The sequence below is a fragment of the Salminus brasiliensis genome, chromosome 2, assembly GCF_030463535.1.
Source record: "Salminus brasiliensis chromosome 2, fSalBra1.hap2, whole genome shotgun sequence".
NCBI classification, from domain to species: domain Eukaryota; kingdom Metazoa; phylum Chordata; class Actinopteri; order Characiformes; family Bryconidae; genus Salminus; species Salminus brasiliensis.
This window is the reverse complement of record NC_132879.1, coordinates 45,639,594-45,660,413: the sequence shown is the minus strand read 5'-3', so window position 1 is coordinate 45,660,413 and position 20,820 is coordinate 45,639,594. Positions and strand designations below refer to the sequence as shown.

General features: G+C 41.9%; 1 protein-coding gene across 10 annotated transcripts in view; it reads left to right on the top strand.

Annotated features, from left to right (window-relative positions):
- erc1b (ELKS/RAB6-interacting/CAST family member 1b) overlaps window positions 1-20,820 on the top strand; it is a 276,578-nt gene that overhangs the window by 197,704 nt on the left and 58,054 nt on the right. For 9 of the 10 annotated variants that reach the window (XM_072672916.1, XM_072672915.1, XM_072672914.1 and 6 more), the window contains one exon: window positions 6,345-6,492. In XM_072672916.1, coding sequence (XP_072529017.1) covers window positions 6,345-6,492 — 148 coding nt within the window. Of the gene's footprint in view, window positions 1-6,344; window positions 6,493-15,041; window positions 15,173-20,820 lie in introns of those variants that run through there. The other variant, XM_072672919.1, reaches the window with a different exon arrangement.

Genomic DNA, 20,820 nt, shown 5'->3' with positions numbered 1-20,820 from the left:
ATGCTTTAGAGTTCAGTTACGCTGTTTAAGAAAGGTTCCTTGAGCAAGGCCATTCTCTTTGGGCCCGACCCTCATCCCCAGCTTGCCGACAGTGCTTCAGAATAGCTTACTCTTGAATAGCTTACTCTAATCTTCATCTCGGTCTGTTAGTATTTCAAACGGATTCTTATTTGGTCCATTCCGATTGTTTCTCCAATATTGCTTTTTGGCCTGCACGGTCATTGCTGTTACCTATGGTCCTTATTCTACATAATATCTTGCTCCAGAATGGCCGCGGTTAAGCTGGCCCAAAAGATTCAGAGCATCTGACCTCAGATCTGCCTTTGGTTAGCATTCCTCTCCTCATTCCACAATCATTCTGTGATTTGCTGTCGTCATGCAACAGGAATTGCAGTGATAAGTCATGTTTAGTGTTCACCACTCCACCATTCCTGGCATTCTGTGCGGCGTCTCTTCTTTTGGTGCCTCAACTGACTGACTGTGTGTCGCCGTCATGCAGTGGCTATAAATCTGCCGTGCTATCCTCACACCTTCTCATTATCCTCTCCCTCAGATAACACAAAGAGAAGAGCTGGAAAGATCTGGCTGGAGGCTCTGTAAAAGGAATGGTAGATGAGATCGACTGGACGGATGAGAATTTAGTCCAGTGGCTTGCGTTGAGTGATCGAGTGCTTCTCTCATTAGGCTGCCGCTGTAGGTGTGGAGCTAGTTGACCTCCTAACCCTATCTGCAGTTCTTTTTGTAGCCTCTTCAGAGCAGAAAATGGAGGTGGAGTGACAGAATGCAGGCAAAGGAACTTCTGGGAACTGTCTGATTGCACTGGGCTGGTCAAAGGTTGTGTGTGTACAGTTAGCTATTGTTTTCTAACACCGTTAATCACATTTCACTGTTTACCTCCTTAGGCTGTCTTTTGTGTTTTCACAGTTTTGTGTCTTCACAGATGTACAGCTACACTACCATCCAGAGTTTATGCATGTGCATATGCAATACTGTTAGCAAATTATAATATTGAGGATGTAACATCAGCTATGTACAAATTCCGAGATCTGCTATCTACAAATTTCAACTTTAGCTTTGTACAACCTCTACCACCAGTGTACAAATTCCACTATCAAAGATGTACAAGCTCCACTGTACCACTGTACAAAATTGCATTATATATTATATTAACATTGTACACCTTTATAGATGTACACATGTTATGAGTTTAAAGATATACATAACTCAAATCAATGTTGTACAAATTCCAAGCTTTACTATTTGCAAATTCTAACATCAGCTATATACAAATTCCAGGATCAGAGATGTACAAATTCAAAAATTAAATATACAAATATTTACAACCTTCAATATCAACAATGTACAAATTCTACTATCAAAGATGTACAAACTCACAATATAAACAGTGTACAAAATCAATAAAATTGTCTGCTTTCATTAATGATGTACAAATTCCAAATTCAAATGTTTACATATTTCCAAATCAAATATATACAAAGTCCTGTATCAACAATGTTCTTGTAATACAGTAAAACAGCTACTTTTCGTTAGGGGTTCTTTAGGTCCAGTCCCTCTCCTTTTAATAATCAGGTGTGTAATCAGGTTTCAGTAGGTGTGTTTAAAGTGTTCATAACATATATATATGGGGGGAAAAAAGTATTTAGTCAATCACCAATTGTGCAAGTTCTCCCACCTAAAAAGATGAGAGAGGCCTGTTATTGACATCATAGGTAGACCTCAACTATGAGAGACAAAATGAGAAAAACAATTCTGAAGACCTGTAACTACTTCTTTAAGAGGCTTCTCTGTCCTCCACTCATTACCTGTATTAATGGCACCTGTTTGAACTCGTTAACAGTATAAAAGACACCTGCCCACAACCTCAAACAGTCCCACTCCAAACTCCACTATGGTGAAGACCAAAGAGCTGTCGAAGGACACCAGAAATTAGATTTTTTTGCTGCTTTTCCTAAATCCATAAGTTTACACGACGTTACAAGTATGGTCTTAATTCATTTTTACAAGCTGGATTTGTTACTTTTGTTATTTAAAAACTTGTATGTAAGTAGATATAAAATAACTGTTAAATAATATGATTGGCTGAGTTGTTGTGTAGTGTAGTGTAGTGCTTCATTCGAAAAGCTCAAACAGTCCTGAGAACTGCAGCATGAGTGGGCAGGGTTAAACTGGGATGGGATAAGCTAGATAGATGGAGATATGTTAAAGAGCTGTTTTTGTGACATCAGAGAAACATTTAAGATCAGTTTCCATATATAGAGTGGTAGTACTGAAGAGGGGCCATACAATTTTAATATTAAATATTAACCCCCTTATTTGGGGCCTTTTAAGCTTGTCGAAGTAGTGATTGGTGCAAATCTGTGCATTGCGATTCCTATTACAGCATACACCGACAGTTTGGGTGGGGGGGTGGGGTTCATCGGTACCTGCTTCACTGCTCTTAGTTTGAATATAAGCAAAAAAAATGGCTGAAGGGGAATGGGGCCACAGAATCTGAGTTGGTCCATCTGTGAACTCGCTTGCGTCCACCCAGGTCAGGGCTATACCTCCACATAGTGGGAAAGATTTAAAAGTCAAAGGCAGAAATTATGCCTTATTAAGGAGAGAGCAACGATTTCCAAGTGGAAAAACAAAAGGAAAACTTGAGACCGGGATGAAGTCAGAGTCTTGCCCTTTCTTCTGCCTTAAATCTGCACCTATCTCACTTCCTGGAGTTGACAAATGTGGTAGAGTGCATGTTATTGTAGCCTCAGAATGTGTGTGTGTGTGTGTGTGGGTGTAGTGTGGTGTGAAGCTACTCTACTCGATCACACACATCTTCCCAGCGCTAACACATTAGCACCGGGTTAGCACTGACACACTGCTGTGTGTCCCCATCACGCAGTCATCGTAAATCTGCCACCCTGTCCTCACAGCTCCTCATTATCCTCTCCCTCAGAATGCAGAGAGAGGAAGAGAGGAGTCTTACTGAAGCGTTTGTGAAAGGGAGGCAAGATGAGAGAGAGATAGAGTGAGGGAGTAAGGGATAGATGAGAGAGTTCCAGGCTCGTCTTTCTTCCTTCATTCACAGTGTTCCTTTTTTTTTTTTTTGGTCTCATAGTTTATCGGACTATTCCTTCAACTGTTTTAGCTGTTTACGGTTTTAGCTTCCACTCCTCATATCAAAGTATCATGTCAAAATATCAACATCTTTTACTTGCTTTTCTGTTTTTGGGGTGGTTCATTTTTGTAGTAACTATTTGAACGAGGCAACTGCCCACTGCATTGTGTCCAATAAAAATGGTCCAAACTTGGCTGGTTTTAAATCTCGCTATGAGAACATTAGGGACGCACAATATCACCTTTTCTTATTGCTACCAATACTGATATTGACAGTAGATTTCTTCTTTAACTTTAACATTAAAAATGTCTCAAGTCAAGTAAAGGTTTCAGTTTTAAAGTGGAGCCTCTAAAAGAAGGCGATGTTGCCCCAACAGTCATTCTCAGTAACACCGGTTAGGGCTGCCGCTAACAGCTGTTTTCTACTGAAGGATCCATTGACTTTTATAGACTAGTTGATTCATCTAAATTATAAAAAAAAAAAAAAATCGAATGGGGAAATTCAGGTTTCTTTTATTTTGGCAATAACAAACTGTATGTCAGTACACCAGATAAATAAAACAATGGCCACAGGATTTCTATGATTGACATAAACAAAGAAGACTTATACTTTAGTCAGTATCGCAACTCTAAAGCCATCCAAGTTTCTATTTAAACTCTTTTAAATCAACATTTAAAAAATCATATATATTCATTATCATATATATTCAATAAATCATATATATATATATATATATATATATATATGTATATGTATATATATATGATGCGTTGTTTGCATTGACATTATTGAATAAAGCGTTGAATAAAGTAGAATATAATAGAAATATAATAAAAATAAGTAAAGTAACAGTTAAAAGGTAAAAGTAGTAATGATGGGTAAAATAGCAGAAATAATAAAAAAATTACATACAAATGGCATGCATGTCTACTTAAAATGATGTACTGGGGTTGCTTGTATGGTCTTAATTGGTAAATCCGTAGTTCCATTTCTGAACTATTACTGACTTTTGGTGTATTAAGTTGGCGGGCCTAGCTGGGCCCAGCTAGGATATGCAAAGACAGTTAGTCCTTGATTATTTAATGCTTTTAAAAAGTTAAAAAGCTTAAGTATATCTTCAGCTCGCATATTTAGAGATGCAAGGTTTTTGGTAGGAAAGCAAGGCTTTATTTGACGGGGAATGAACACCAGGCCTTACACAGGGATGTTGTGGAGCTGGGGTGAAGCTCCGTTTGCCCAGAGTAAACTGGCTCACCTCAGGACCAGCTGGTGCCTGTGGTCTGGAGCTGACCATAATGAGAGCTGCTAGTCAGGAGGTCAGTGTATTAAAAGGCCATTCTGACAGAACGTGTTAGTAGTGAGGAGCCTGCTGGAATGCCCCCAAAGCTCATTTATTAGTTTACGTTGGAGCATAGTGGTTTACGCGGTACTGGGTGGCCTCTGCATGTGTATGTGTGTGTGTGTGTATGTCTGTGTACGTGTGCATGTGTGTACACGCCACCACCACATTTTCACCTCGTTTGATGGTGGAAACCAGTAAATTCAAACAGATGTGTGATTAATAAGACCTCCGATTCCGCAAAGGGTGATTTGGGTAAATATGTTTGGGAGCGTATGAGAGAAAAGATGCTCTGTGTTGCTCGTTTATTTACACTGCATTAACGGCTCGTGCTTAATCAGCGTGGCCCGCGAGACAAACTGTCGTGTGCCGCTCAGCGTTGCCATGTGCGTCTGCGAATCCCAGCCATCACTGTGCGCTGTGAGTGCGAGTGTTCACGTGTTGATTAGGCTGGAGGAGGCACGTGTTTTATTCCTGGGTTGTCGGGCTTAGACGCTTCTCTCCACAGCTGTGATGTCACCCTGGATAGAATCAGGTCAGCCAGCTCCTCTGATTGTCTTAAAGGAATATTCCAGCAGTTTTCAGCCTAATCTGTGTCTCGTGCTTCTGTGTTGTGCAGTTGAATACCACAGACTGTAATTCTGGAGCACTTCCTTGTACTTAGTACTGGTAGAACATAGGTGGTGGGTCACTGTCAGCACTGCAGTGACACTGACATAGTGGTGGCTTGTTTGTGTGTAGTGCGCTGGTACGAGTGGATCAGACATCTCAGCGTACTGTGGGCAGCGTACTGTGGGCAGCATCCTGTGACCAGCATCCTGTGACCAGCAATGAAAGACTAGAGGATGACCAACACAGACTGTGAGGCAGTAGATGAGCTTGTGTCTACAAGGTGGACCAACCGTGTAGGAGTGTCTAATAGAGTGGACACAGTGGTTAAAAACTCCAGCAGCACTGCTGTCCGATCCACTCGTACCAGCGCAGCACACACTAACACACCACCACCATCACTCAAAAGAACTGTTTCTAGCACCTTTATTTTTACCACGAACACCTACCTATTGTCATCCAACATGACTATCCTTCTAAGTTTTCTATATTCTTACCAAGTTTCAAAATGATTGTCTGCGGTACAGGACCATGTCCCACAGATGCAGCATTAAGATACGTTGAGAAAGCTGGAGAAATAGCTTATGATTAGAAATTGGAGAAAAATGGAAAACTTTGTGTAAGGAAAAGCTATCGCAGAGTAGTGCAATGAGAAAGAGAGCCATGGAAGAAACGGATAGTGATAGAAAAGCACGAGAGGCAGAGGGAGGATGTGCTGGACACACACTGAGCTGTCAGCATCGTCTCATCCTCACTGCTGACGCTCTGGAACTCATCATAGCGGCGGCTGCTTCACACGTTCCCCGGCCTCTCACTATCAGTCAGGACACACACTAGCTCTATACCACCCCCCCCTCCTTTTCCATATCCCCTGCCAGTGAGGGTGAGCAACACTTTCTCTCTGTGGCTGAACGGGACCCCGCACAGCCCACACAGGATTACGGTGCACAGAGTCGCAGCTTTGTTGTGGCAGGCATTGTGGCTTCATTGGATGCTCTCAGTTAAAAGGCTCGGAACAATTTACTTGATTGAGTGTCTTTTTGTCAAGTTGGCACTCATGCATTTGAGTGGGACTGACATGCATGGAGTTGTCACTTTATTAGGTACCATCCAGCTTGCCTCAGCACTCATTGGCCATTCTATCAGGTACTCCAGTCACTCGTTGGGCTGTACATAGCTAAATATGTTTTGGAAACATGTGTAGAGAACAACCGGGGTTCCCAAGGCAGTCATACTAGGCTAAAAGCCCTAATATTGATTTTTTTTTTCTCCATACAGGCAGGAAGCATTACTAGCAGCCATCAGCGAGAAAGACGCCAACATCGCACTGCTGGAACTGTCCTCCTCCAAAAAGAAGAAGACTCAGGATGAAGTGGCGCTCCTGAAGCGGGAGAAAGACAGGCTGGTGCAGCAGCTCAAACAGCAGGTAACCTCTCAGACGTGCCTCAGAATACAACAACAAAGCCTCGTTTCATACAGTTTTAAGCTTACGGCTTAAGGTTTCCGGGTGGTACGTACACCGTATACTCTGCGTGAATGTGTGCACCAAACCGTGCAGACCATACTGTGACGATTCTGTATGAATACACTGTTCACACCATTAACAACCCTAATATACCCTACATTAGCCATAACAGTAGCACCAGTGACCGGTGAAGTGAAAAACATTGTATGTAGCTTCACCTACAGTGGCATTTGTCAAGGGGTGGATATGTTAGGCAGCAGGTGAAACAGTACTTGAAGGTGATGTGTTAAAAGCAGGAAAGGGACGAAATATGATGGCTAGACAGCTGGGTCAGAACATCTTTGAAACATCAGGGAGGTCTTGTGGGGTTTTTTTCTGGTAGGCAGTGGTCAATGCCAACCAATTGATTCATATGAATATACTTATCTTAGATTGGTGCTAACATTAGTGGGTTTTCCACCCCCCTTTTATCCACTTTGATTAAAACACTGATTGATTTGCATGTACTTATACCGACTTGGGCAAATGTTGCAATGGAAACCCAACTAGAGACACCTCCCTCTAGCAGGATAGTGCTAATTAACCTTTTCCTACTGGTGGCAAACAGGTAAAGTTTTTGTATTAAGCATATTTACATGTTAGGCTGAAATGTGCCCACACATGACTTACTATATTTGGCTGTCAGTGTAATCGAACTGGAATCGAATTAGAAAGCTGTATGGTCTAGAAACACGTATGGTCTCACTGTGCTGTGCTCCCTGTTGCCATTGTTTAGCATGCCATGGTACAGCGACCCCACCCCTTTCAACGCCCCCTTTACTAAGAGAGCCAATGAGAGCATTGATTATTGGCATGGCAGGATAAAGCACATTACACACAGAACATATTAAAGTGTATTTTTGCAGAATAAAATGTTTCCTTCAACTATATGGACAACAAAAAAACACCTCTCCCAGCTGACTACATGTCACTAGTGTTATCGTTACTCTGACGTTAATTAAGCAGTGAGGACCCTAATGAAGTATAGATTTGAAAAGGAATAAACAGAGGAAGCTTTGAGAGAAATAGACCCAGCATCAAAACCGCCTAACACGCTACAGATGTTACAGGCTACAGACTAACAACCACAGATCCAATAGAGAGGGTAATTTTAGGATTATTCAGCTCCTCCTCCAGATCCCCATAAACCATCTGCAAATACAGGCATGCTAAGTCGAAGGTCCTTACACACGCACATGAATGCAACACAAATATCATTAAACCAAACAATAAAGACATCAATCATCCTCATGTATCCCACTGCTAGAAAATGCACACAACTATGCACATACATTCATATGTATCTATATGAGGACACACAGCACATCAACACACAAAAAACAGGCAGTGGAAAAGTTGTATATAGTTGAAAAGTGGCTACAGTTAATTCAAGTGATTGGAACAGGGCCTTCGAGGGGGGAGGGTACTCATCTTTTCTCTTCTGCCGCATTGTACTTGTACAGTTGTGTTCTCGTTTGCTCATTTATTTAAATGGAACTTGCTGCAATTGAGGTATATTTATAATAACATAAGAAAAGCTCCCTGGACAATAAATTAGTCTCCTTGCGTGTTTAAGGTGGTAGTAACTTTAGGCTCCTGCAGATGGCACAAAGATGATCAGGCTAGTACCTATTGGCATGCGACTGGATTTATAAATTGAGAAGAGGTTGTACAGTGCAGTGAATCTCTCGGTTTGTGGAAAATGGGTTGCAAAGCACATGTCAATTATTTGCCAAAAAGTAACAATATCAAAACATACGGTCATGCAGGTCTACCAGCAGTGGCAAAAATACAGATCTACTCGAAATTCTCATCAGAATTGTTGTCAAAAGATAAAACTGCCGGACAGGGACTGCCGGTGGATTTCATGGCTTGTGAATGAAAAATGCTTCGATTTCAGGCAACTGTTGCTACTAGACGTTAACGCAGGTCCTTCACAACCAGTTTCCAAATGAACATGCCGCAGGGGGCTGCGTACTATGAATATTTGGAGCAGAGTGGTACGCAAGAGGCCTTTGCTCACTTCTGCTGAAGACTGACAATAATTTCCCATAGACTGGGATAGTTGGCACTGCTGGTAGACCCGTACGACTGTCTGCTCCCATACACCTGCAAATTTGGCTACTTCCTTCACACTGTGGTGTTTTCTACCACCAAGTGCAATCACTCATTGTTGCCAATCATTACTTTTTTGCGACCCATTTTCCACACATGGAACACTTCTTCTTAGTCAAGAATCCTGAATCCAAGAATCCTGTCTCACACCCCGGAGGGGTCTATAGCCCGATTATCCATGTACGGATGCCAACTGCAGGAGCCTGAAGCTACCATCTTAAATACGCAAGGTGACATTTTTTTCTTTTTTTTTTGTCTAGGGAGGACAAGGTTAAAATGTTAGGTTCTTTCTTGGTGATGACTTCATACACCCTTCCCATTCTCACAAACAAATTCTTGAGGCTGCTCTTCCAGTTGGTTTGAAGACGTTCCAAATGAGTCCTGAACACTCGGTGGCTATTCAGTAGGCAGCATTGAATAAAATTAACATTACTGTTGCACACAGACAGTTTTGCACTTCAGTTGTTCACTTGTTTGACATAGTTAGGAACTGGTAGTTGTCTTTTAGGCTGTGACATGTCATGATAAATGGACCAGTAGAAATGCATACAATCTTTACATTAGCTTTAATGTTAAAATGGTTCTCCTGCATTTTTTCTTGCTTGATGTAAAGCATTTAGACCAAAGTTATGTGACACATTTTGACATTTCTTGATGAAGTGTCACAGTTCAGTGCTGTGGTAGTTTGATTGGGAGCAAAGGGCCATGTTTGTTGAAGAACTGATGTAGAGTGAGCCACATGGGGTAACGCAGCCCCACGGGTATTTGACATGAGCAGTAGGAAAGGTCAGAACTTGCGGTGTGATCTGTTGTTTTGACTCTGGGTTATAGGGTCGTTTCAGAGGTGTTAATTTACAGGACGTGTAGTGTGGCTGTTAGCCTGCTCATTCACTTTGGAATGGAAGAATACACTGAAAAGAGCTGGTGGACACATCTGGAGGCTGCTTAGCATTTTCTATAAGACACAGTCAGTCAGACCAGGCTGTGTATTTGTTTTTTATTTAAATAAATTAACTTTGAGAGATGGTCCTTACACTATGTATATCATAACTTTAGGCCAGTGGTTTTCAACCCTGCTCCTGGAGACTTTGCAGCCAACCAAGCCACTGGAGCCACTCCACTTGATCCAGTTAATTTAAGCCTTCAGACGTCCTTGATTGGCTGAATGGAGTGTGTTAGATTTGGGTTGGAGTTGATATCTGGAGCAAGATAGCTCTCCAGTGGAAGGGACTCCAGACCCTGGAGTCAGACTCCAGATTTCTAGGGTGGAGAGCTCCTGAACAGTTTGGTCAGTTTTTTGCTCCAACACACCTAATTCAACTCCTTTTTACCAAGTTTGCTAGATATGTAAGAGCAGGGGAATCCACATATTGACTCTGGCCCTCAGTTGGTCCCCAACCCTATGACTACATCAAGAGGTAGTCTAAATAAATCAATAAATTATGTCTGAAGATTGTCAGCTTGCAAACCCGCTGTTTGCGAAGCTAAGCAGTTGGGGACGCCTGTATTCCTAGTGTGTGTGTGTGTGTGTGTGTGTGTGTGTGTGTGAGAACTAAAGACCTATATTTCATGCTATTGTGCAGAAATAAATGGGTTTTCCTCACTACACTTCTCGGAGTGCTCAGTTTGTGGGTGTGCTTATGGAGCTATGAAAGCAGGAACCCTGCATGACGACACAAAGCCCAGGTGAAAGCAGGCAAGGTCCTCAATGGAGAACATCAGTGGTGTGAGTGCTGAGTTTTCCTTCTCCGCAAACATGCACAAACCCTGACACACACACGCCTGCGCTCTGATGCTCTGCCCAGACTTGAGCAGCAGACTTGGCGAAGTGCAACATCTGCCACAGTGGAGAACTTACAAATGTGTCCGGCAAATTTATAGCCTGATGATGAACCAAAGGGCAGGATGTGCTGCCTGGTTGCCATCACACGCTTCACTTATGTCATTATCAGCTGGAAGTTCTTTTCCTGTTAATATTAGATAGACACAAATGCTTTTAGTAATTGTTTGGCAAAAAATCATGTTTGCACAGTTTTCCTCTTACATAAATGTGGACCAACACCGCAAACTGTTGACTTGTTAATCGACTACATACAGCAGGGATGGCAAACTCATTTGAGTTAATGGGCCACATTACATGCTGTCCAGTGTCAAGGGGGCCGGACCGATTTTTCTTGGAAAACCAAACACTGTGTCAAAGCCTTTTGAAAAGAGGCATGAAGTTCTTAGTTTGCTAATGGAGAATTACATCATTAGCACATTTTGCCGACTGTCTGCCTGACAAATAACTTTCTCTGACTGATATATGATAACTTGGCGACTGACTGACTAACCTTCCGCTTCACGCTGTGCTCTGAGGTCCTATCTTACTCATGTCATAGCTAACTTTTTCCTTTCCAACAGTTCTCTTGCTGAATCAGAACTCATGCTGGATTCACTGTTTAGGGCGGGAGGAAAAAAAAACTTCCCAAAATGGTGATTTTGGTTCTGCCTTTGGGTCTGTTGCCCCTCCCCATAACTGAAATGGAGATTTTGATTGATTCTGCCTCTGAGCTTGACTGTAGCTGTAATAAAGCTGTAATAAAGGTTCTGCTAGGTTCTGCTGCTGATCTTGGCTGTTTTGTAGTCCCGTCCACCAGCTGTAATGAAGGTTCTGCTTGGTTCTGCTGCTTAGCTTGACTGACAGTAGTCCCATCCCCTAGCTGTAATAAAGGTTCTGCTAGGTTCTGCTGCTGATCTTGGCTGTTTGTAGTCTCGTCCGCTAGCTGTAATGAAGGTTCTGCTTGGTTCTGCTGCTTAGCTTGACTGACAGTAGTCTCGTCCACTAGCTGCAATGAAGGTTCTGCTTGGTTCTGCTGCTGATCTTGACTCTTTGTAGCCTCGTCCACTAGCTGTAATGAAGGTTCTGCTTGGTTCTCCTGCTGATCTTGACTGATAGTAGTCTCGTCCACTAGCTGTAATGAAGGTTCTGCTTGGTTCTGCTGCTGAGCTTGACTGACAGTAGTCCCATCCCCTTTTTATACGTGCTGAGAGGACAGGTGGTCTGCTGATGCTTGGGGTGGTTATACTCTTCGAGGAAGGCCAGTGTTTACAGGGACCGTCCAGTTCATCTAATGAGTCCTTGGTTAGAGTAAATCAGATGAGCTGCTGGTGGAACTGAACAAACCCATACAGTGCCCTAAATTCACAGAGACATCAGCAGCCACACCTGTGTTCTTACCAACAGTAGCCTCAAAGCGCCGTGTGAAACTAAGAAGCAACATTCTGACACGTCGTAGCTGATTGACTATGTTTGGGGGGAGAGGAAAATTATGTAAATATGATTTTTCGCCAGTTGTTCGCTTTAATATACACAGGAGATGGCTTTTCTCTCGACACACATCACTGAGCTCAGTGCAATCAAGCGAAAGTTTAAACATCTTACTGCACATGTCCGTAGATTATTTCATGCAGGTGTGGAGTGTATAAACACTGCTCACACCTGTAGCAGGCACTACTGTATTCTAGTCCATTGCACTTTGCCAGTTCACTGCATCCAGACTGTTTTAGTAGACATACCATGTGTGGTGGGAGGCACTGTCTGTGGCCTTTTGACCTCTTGGGGCCCGTTTATTTTAAAGTAACTTTTCAGATGACTAGTCGGGAGTTTAGTAGAGATTTACAACACTGCAACATAAAGGGGGTTAGTCATCAAAGCTTTTAGATCTCTCTCTTGGTCCTACTTGCTTTATTTTTCCCCCTCTCTGTCTTAAGCCCCTTTTCACACCAAAAACATATCTGGATACGTTTACCAGTAATGTTTAGAGGTGTAAGAATTAATTAACAAGTAAAAAGTTCACTGCAAGAAAAGTGAATAAACAACACCACAAAATGACTGACTTCAGTCCAGATCACTGTGGAGCTCTTAAAGCATTTAATAGCAAAGCAATTAAAAAAGTAGCAAAAATTGCAGACCTTGTCAAATGAGTAACAAAGGCTTCCTCCTCAGAGTCTTTTCTGTGGCCTATGTGCTTTCTGAACTTATCTAACATCAGCTAGAGGAGTTAACATTTAACAAACATCCACTAGAGCAGTTTACTTTTAGCTAATGTTAGCTAGAACAGTTAACTATCAGCTCATTAACCTTTTCAGTTTTAAAGGCCTGTATGTGGGCATATACTTTAAATAGGAAATTAATTATTTGTTTTACAGTAGAAAATTAATTAGTACTTATTGATAATTGGTAGATACTGAACTATTAATTGAATAATTAGTAACTGAATAATTAGTACTAATATTGGTGTGTACAAAATAATTAGTATTTGTATGTACTACAATAACAGGTGCTGAATACTTATTGGCTACTAAATTAGAATGTTCTGGCTATTTATAGGCTACTAAATTAGAAGATACTGAATATTTTCTAGCAATTCAATTTGTAGCTGCTGAATATTTATTAGCTACCACATTAGTAGGTTCTAAATATTTACTAAATTAGCTGGTACTGAGATTGCTTGCCATTAAATTAGCAGCTACTGAATATTTATTAGCTACTGAATTAGTAGGTACTATTTATTTACTAGGTACTAAATTGTAGACACTAAAATATGACTACTTGCTACTAAATTAGTAGGTACTGAATATCTACTTGCTACTAAATAAGTAGGTACTGAATCATTACTAGCTACAAAAATAGTAGGTACTGAATTTTGGCTATTAATTGGTATGTACTGAAGATGTACTAGCCATCAAATGAGTAGGTACTGAATTAATACTATTTGTAAAATAATGAAATACTAAACAGTTAGTATATACACAATAGTAGGAATTATTAAGGCTAAGTAAGGGGTTAAAGCAAGGGGGGAGATTCAGATTGTTTAAAAAGAATGAGAACCTTATTCTATAGTTTAGCAAAGCGAAAGTCATCACTCTGGACATCTAACAGTTAATTTAACAGTCTTTGTTCCTCTTGCGCTACAGAGCACAGCTGAGTTATTGCTGTCTTACAGCTAGAGTTATTACCATGTTATTACCACAAGATCAGCAGCGTATGTAGGAGTGAGACAGCCACGGCACTCCACCACAGCCCTCATTCCTCATCCCACACACACACAGACACACGCACCTCTCCCTTAAAAGCAGTCCTGGCTGCTTTAAACGTACAAAACACTCCCACTTCCATAGAGCGTCCAAGAAATATCTGATATGTCATAAAATTTATCATCTTTGCCCCTACACGGACCGAAGAGGCTACATTAATCCAGACCATTATAGCTAAGCATGATACAGCCCATTAATCACTGGCTGGAGCCCCCCCTCCCATATTTGAAATCTTTATGACACCTCAGCGGCTGAGCGGGTTTCTCCGGCTGCACAGTGGTCTCTCTGTCTCGTGTGTGTGAGGTGTGGGTTAGTGTGGTCTGCCCCCCCCCCTTTACTATTTGTCATAATGCTCGGCCTCCAACTGATGGATCACAGCAGAGACTTCCTGGCTTTTCCCATGTTAACTGTATGTCAGCGTGCAGCATTGCGTGTGTGTGCATACGACAGAGGCTGCATTTCAGTTTTCTTAGTCCGCAGTCTTTTCAAGGTCCTCGCAAGTGTGTGGTTTGTGTTAGCTATACTTGTTCTCAGAGGCAACTGATTGTAACTTATGGGCTACGTGAATTACGCGCGTGATTGCGGCCAGCTTGCTTTCTCTCTCTGAGAGGTGTGAGGAACAAGTATGTGGCAGACTGAATGCTTAATGGACTGTGCGTGATGGGACTAGGTGTCTGAGTTAGAGAGAGAGGTGGGGGGGGGTGTAATCAGTATTGCATAGTATGGTGGAGAACACCATTGTTCCACAAAGTAAAAGATGGCCTGGAATTAAATATGATATTTCTTTTTCATTTCCTTTTCCTTTTATATTGTTTATTATTGTCAAAATAATAACAAAGCAAAAGTTTAGGCACCCAACATGGTTAATACTTGGAAACACCATCTTTGACAAGTATTACTTCTAGTAAGACCACAAGTTCTGTGATCTAGAATTAGAATTCTGCTGTAGAAGCCATCTTCATTTCAGCTTTTCTGTAGATGGGGTCTTGTTTACATCCAGAAATTGCTGATATGTTGTTAAATCTTTTCTTTTTTCTGCCTGTGAAATCTTCCCTGAGCCACTGGCTGCAACACAACGCTTGGCCTTTTCTAACAATGACTTGACACCTGATAATTGACACCTGATTAAGGTCTGAGAGCTCAAGTATCTTGGTGTGCACAAACTCACTCAACTATTCACAGCACCAGGAATTTTGTCCAGGGGTACCCAAACTTTTGCATGCCATTGTAAATGTTATAATGTAAATAACTTTTAAGCTAGCCTTTGCTTTCTCCAGCCTAAGGCATCTTCAGGCACCTCAACACTTTCAGAGGAGAATACTCTGTGAAGTAATACCCTGTCTGCCACATAACCCGCCGGATGGTGCATCGCTTAGTGACGGAGGATGAGTGGAGCCCTCATTACCCTCCCTCCCCTCTTCACCAAGAACAGCCATTTGTTCATAGCTTTTTCAAGGTTGAGGCTTTGGACTCTGTATTTTCACTGTTGTATCTAATGGCCAATCCTGCAATGTTCCCATCCGCACAGTAAGGAAATGAGCATGAATGATTCAGACCAATTACTGTTTGCGGGTCCCTAGAGACAATGTTAGAATGTCTGGTTACAGCTATCTAACCTCAGATTGAGCGCTAGTGCTACTTCCCACAAGATCTGGAAGGGAGTTTAGTAATTTCATTCCTTCAGAAACAGCAAATTTGGGCCACTGTGCTTCCCAATTATCTGCCACCCTGCCTTAGATGGTCTGGCCAGCTTAGACAGCCTTGCATGGCTCCGACACAGTGGGCACACGCCTGGTGGAGATGGCAGCGCCTTGATGGCCACTGGACATGGTCTTTTCCATGGAGCCATGGTTTGGGCACCCCTTGGAGGAAGAAAGCAGTTTTGTCTCGGAAGAAACCCACGGGGGACATAAAATGTTGAAACGGCCCAAGGCTGCCAAGGCTACCGCATCGCGGAGAGGGAAAATGAGCGCGGAAATGTGAAAGTGCGCATGTATGCTCAGTGCTGCTCCTGAGAGAAACCGCTGTCCACGTTTGAAAGCATCCTTTTATTGGGTTGAAAACGCAGGCGTTTTGTTGCACGGGCAGGGCTACAGGCGCCTCGTGGCCCAGCTGCGGCCAAACTGATCACAGCCCTCAAATTAGAGCTCAGGGCCCTGGAGTCAATGACAGGGAGCAGAGGAAAAAGAAAGCCAGGAAAATGAGCGGAAAAAAGGGGGCAAAACAACAAAAACATCAACAAGTACCCAATTCATTACAGGATCTGTTTGGCAGCGAGCCTGAGGTCGGTCCGGCAGTGGTCGGCCCGACCCTGGGGGCTCTGTGGGATAGGAGGTAGTGGCTCGTGAGCCCGTCCGTACTGGATTTGCTGCTCATTTGCAATGTTTTCGGAACATTGAGACCTTAAAACACAAGCTGCGGATTAGCTGTTTGAGCTAGTCTTGTGAGTGTCCAGTGTGTAGCTCTAGTGGAGTGGAGATTTTCCACTCAAGCACTGATTATGGAGGATGTTTGATAATAATATGATTATTTCTTCAAATACTACAGTTTCTAGTTCGTTCTCTGTGTATTTACTGGAGCAAACAAGAAGGTTTCTCTATGAGTCATCTCCTCAGTTCCACAAGAATAGTTTGGGCAGTTTGTCAGATCGTGTCTCACGAGCGCAGTTTTCAGGACCTTGACCATTCCACTGTTTTTCCGGAGTTTGTTGAAACACATCACATGTATCTGACTTGGTGGATGCAAACTATACAATGGCCAGAGCAGTCATGTTGTACTCTCATGATGCAAACATCTTTCTACACCTGCAGTAAGTTTCTATCAGGGTCTCAGTGTTCATAGTAACTTTCATCTCATCTGTTAAAATAGTATTCATCTAACTGCTTTAAATGGTGCACAGATTGTCCAATTATGCTGGCCTTTATGATTTTACTCACAACTGTACGCACACAATATTATCATGGACACTTTGAAGTACTGTCAGAGCAGTTTTCATTGTCAAGCAAGTTGCATTTTCACCAGAGCAGTGGTTCTCAAAAGCTCTGGGTACCAATAACCTTATGGTTTAACTCACTGTCCCATGCTTCTTTTGATGTCAGGGCAAGGCTTACTCCTGTCCCAGCTATTCCTTGTCCCAACACAGCTGATCCAGCTCATCAACTAATTATCAAGCCCCCATAGACTGCATCAGGTGCGTCAAAGACATAGAATGCTGGGTCAGACAAAAGTCCTTCCACTTCCACACAGTTTAGACTTTTTCTTGACAATTCCAAGTTAAATTTCTTCTGCTTTAGCCATTTGTTGTAGACATACTTTTGTGTTTTTGGTCATTGTCATGCTGCATAACCCACATAGGGTAAAGCTTCAGTTTACAGACAGACACCCTGACATTTCTCTATAACCCAGAATTCACAAGTCCATTAATAATTGTTAGCTATCATATGATCACAAGGCAGCAAAGCATCTCCAAACCATAACACTACCACCTATCTGTACTGAATTGATCTGTTCACAGAACATTCTCTCAGTAAGCTTCTGGCATAATCAGATACAGTCTTGACCAGATTTCACTGATTTTTGCTGGATGGACGCTTCTTTGAAGAGTAAAAGTGGTGCTGAATTTCCTCCATTTGTATATCATGTGCCTCACAGTGGCTTGCTTGAGGCCAAACTCCTTAGAAATGGTTTTGTAATCTTTTCCAGCCCGGTGACCTTCAATAACTGAAATCGCTCATGTTCAAAGCATGGCAGACTTCCACAAACCTGTGTGAGGTGTAGAGGTTCACATACTTTTTCTGGCAAAGATATTTAGTGATGGATAAATTTGCTCAATAAATAAATGCATAAAGTAAAATGATTTTTCATCAATTGTTTAATTAGGTTTCCTTAATCTAGTTTAAGTATTTGAATCTTATTTCCATTTCCAAGCTTGACGAACTTTGTTGTGGGACTGTAGAGTGTAAATTGCATGTGAATGTAATTCACAGCGTAGCTATAATCCATTACATTACTATTTAATTAAATGTGAAATTGCAGCAATTACAACTGGACTTTTTAAGGGGTTATATCTGTTTGCTCTCAAAGTCTTTATTAAAATTCCTCACTAGTTCAGGAGAAATGTTCACCATGACAAAAAGCATGTGGTTTGTCTTGATGAAAATGGGCACCATTTTTTTTTTTCACCACCTGAGCTGAGACACTTTAAAGGTGATGTGGGAGAGGGTCGGAATGTGGGGCTCAATGCTGCTCCTGCATATAACAGCAGGGAATTAATAAAATGACTTTTCCAGACATATTGAGCGAGTCTTAATGCACCCACTCCCTCACTCATTTACTAATGTAGGATAAGCACACTATTCATACTTAAACTTCTGCGGTGGTCCATTATGACTCTTGAACGCTGAAATCCAGAGCCAGGTTTGAACAGAGTGGGAGAAGCCTGTGAAAACACCATGAGGCTTAGGCAATATTTAATAATATTAATGCTGAATAGCAAGTGCAGTGAATAAGCTCAGAGGGAACACAAGAACGACTGCTAAAACTAGGGCTAAGGACAGAGCTGGATTTGGAATTTGATCTCTTGGGCTAGTGGTTTCCGTTTTGAGATGTTCAAATCTGCAATCAGACGAGTGTTAGTCTTTGTAGTTATTGATACCCTGCAGTAACACATGAAGACCCTTGTAAAAAGGTACTGTATGGTCATACTTTGACTAATACTTTTGGTCCCATCGTCATTTTAAATGTAAAACAAGAAGTACATTTTGATATGATGGGATATGCAGAAATGTTTTATGTTGTATTTTTTGATTTAGTAATAATTTCAGCCTTTAAAAACGTCTTTTAAATCTATTTTAGTAACAGATGTAACAATTGACCGTTCTCATGCTAATATTTTTATGATGTTACTGATTAATGACACGTCAGACCCAGTGTACTTCAGTCATAAGCAAATTTATGACATGACTATAGCTGGGAACAAGTTTAATCAATGTTGTATCCTATGTTAGATGCTGAGAACCATCAGTGAAACCATTAATGTAATAAGCAGAAAAGCTTATTACACACTATGTGTATTACACAGTTACTACAGGGACTTCTGTACAAACTGGTGGGGCTATTATTTGGTATTAGAATTTAATAACACTCAACAATTCGTAGGCTGTTTAAAGGGTTAAAAAGCTGAATGAGAAGGTGTCCTACTTCCTTTATTGTACATTACAGTCATGAAACTGTGGGTTTTACAGCTAAATAGTTTACTGAATATTAAACAGCGAGCAGGACAAGGCTATGGCTGGATATAAATGGTCTTCTATGGGACATATATAATAAATTAGTTGCGTGAAGAAGCCATTGTTTAATATATAGTGCACTACATAGGGAAGGAGCAGCAGAAGCCATTTGAGATTCAGCTGCGGAGCAACAACAGCATGTGAGGAGCTGACCTGATAAAGCTTGGTCTGACTTAAACGAAATGCTTGACCATAGTTGTTGTTGTGTTGTCCAGGTTTATACGGTCCAGTATCCATATATTCCAAACTATGTGGAAAGTAAAATACAATGCTCTGTTCAGTGTTACATTTTTTACAGTGGAAATTTGAATGTCTTTATTAGCTATGATTTTTCATCAGTATTTTGGGAGCGCTGCTTTATATATGCAAGGCAATGAAAAAGACAAGAGGAAAAAGAAGGGAATATAGAGTGAGGTCGTGAACCCTTCGAGGGTCAGGAGGTGCTGTGGAGAGGGCAGACTTGTCTCCATGTATAAGAAAGGCTCTCATTAAGTTGTTCCCACTCCTCTGACCCCAATTACGAGATTAACAAAAGGCCTTTGATATCACTGGGAATTAAGTGCGACAGCTGCTAATCATGAGTCAGCACATTTTCAATTAGCTCCCATTCTTTCTGCCTCACGTCAGCGCTTTTCAGGGGATGGGGCGACGAGAAGAAAATGATAATGCAAGAGAAGTAAAATAATTGTGGGAATGATTAGATTAAGCGAACAAATGAGTTCTCCAGTCGGGACGGAAAGCAGAGACCTGAGGTCAGCATTCCTGCCAATTACTATCAGAGCAGAGAGAGAACATAAACAAGAGGCCGAGGTATGCTGAGAGAAAAGGTGAACGCGCCGCGAGAGTCAGCCCGTGAGGGAGAGGAGGAAAAAGTGTGGCCATACGAAACACTGAGCTTGAAGTCGCTGAGCTTTCCCCGGGCGCTGTAACCTGAGCAGGCTTGGCTTTCTGTGAATGATTCAGGCCTAATGTTTGTCAGAGCCTAATGTGTATCTTCTGAGCGCTGTATTCGATCAATTCCATATCTGTGCTTGCAGCATAAGGACTTTGAGTGAAAGCAGGAGGGATTGTGTTGGGTAACCACACACACAAACACACACACACCGATCTCATTTTCAGTTGAATTGTATTGTGTATGGGTTTATGAGCCTACAGGAATGTTTAATGTACTTTACTACTAGCTAGCTAACTTTTACTTCACCTTGAGTTCATAGCTTTCTCTCGCTTCTTTCACCCTCTTTTGTCTTCTTGCATCTTTCACCCTCTTTATTTCATCTCACTCTTCCTCTCAGTGTATCTCCCCATCCTCTTGTCTCCTTCCCTCAGACATTCCCTCTCCATCTTTCCATTACCCTTCTTTCTCTCTGTCCCTCAGTCCTCCACTCTATAGATCCCTTTATCCTCCTCTCATTCCCTCTATCTTTCTCTCTGTCCCTCAAATTCCTCTGAGCTCTACCCCTTTTGTCCTGTTTCCTCTATCCTATTGTTCTTAGTCCTTCTGTCTCATTCTCCCTCTAGCCCTCTGTTCTCCATTTGGGCTCCCCCTCTCTCCACCTCCACACCTCCGTCTGCAAACTTTTTTTTTTGTTCTCTAAATCCCTTGCAACCTTCTTCTCGTTTTAACCTACTTCTCCTTCCTCTCTCTCTCTTCTCTGGTTTATAGCTCATATGTGCTTTGTTTCATTTCGCCGTATCGCCACCTGGGAGCAGCTCCTCTGAAAGCTGAAAGCAAGAGTCCGGCTGAACCTTCTGAACTTTCAGGCGATCT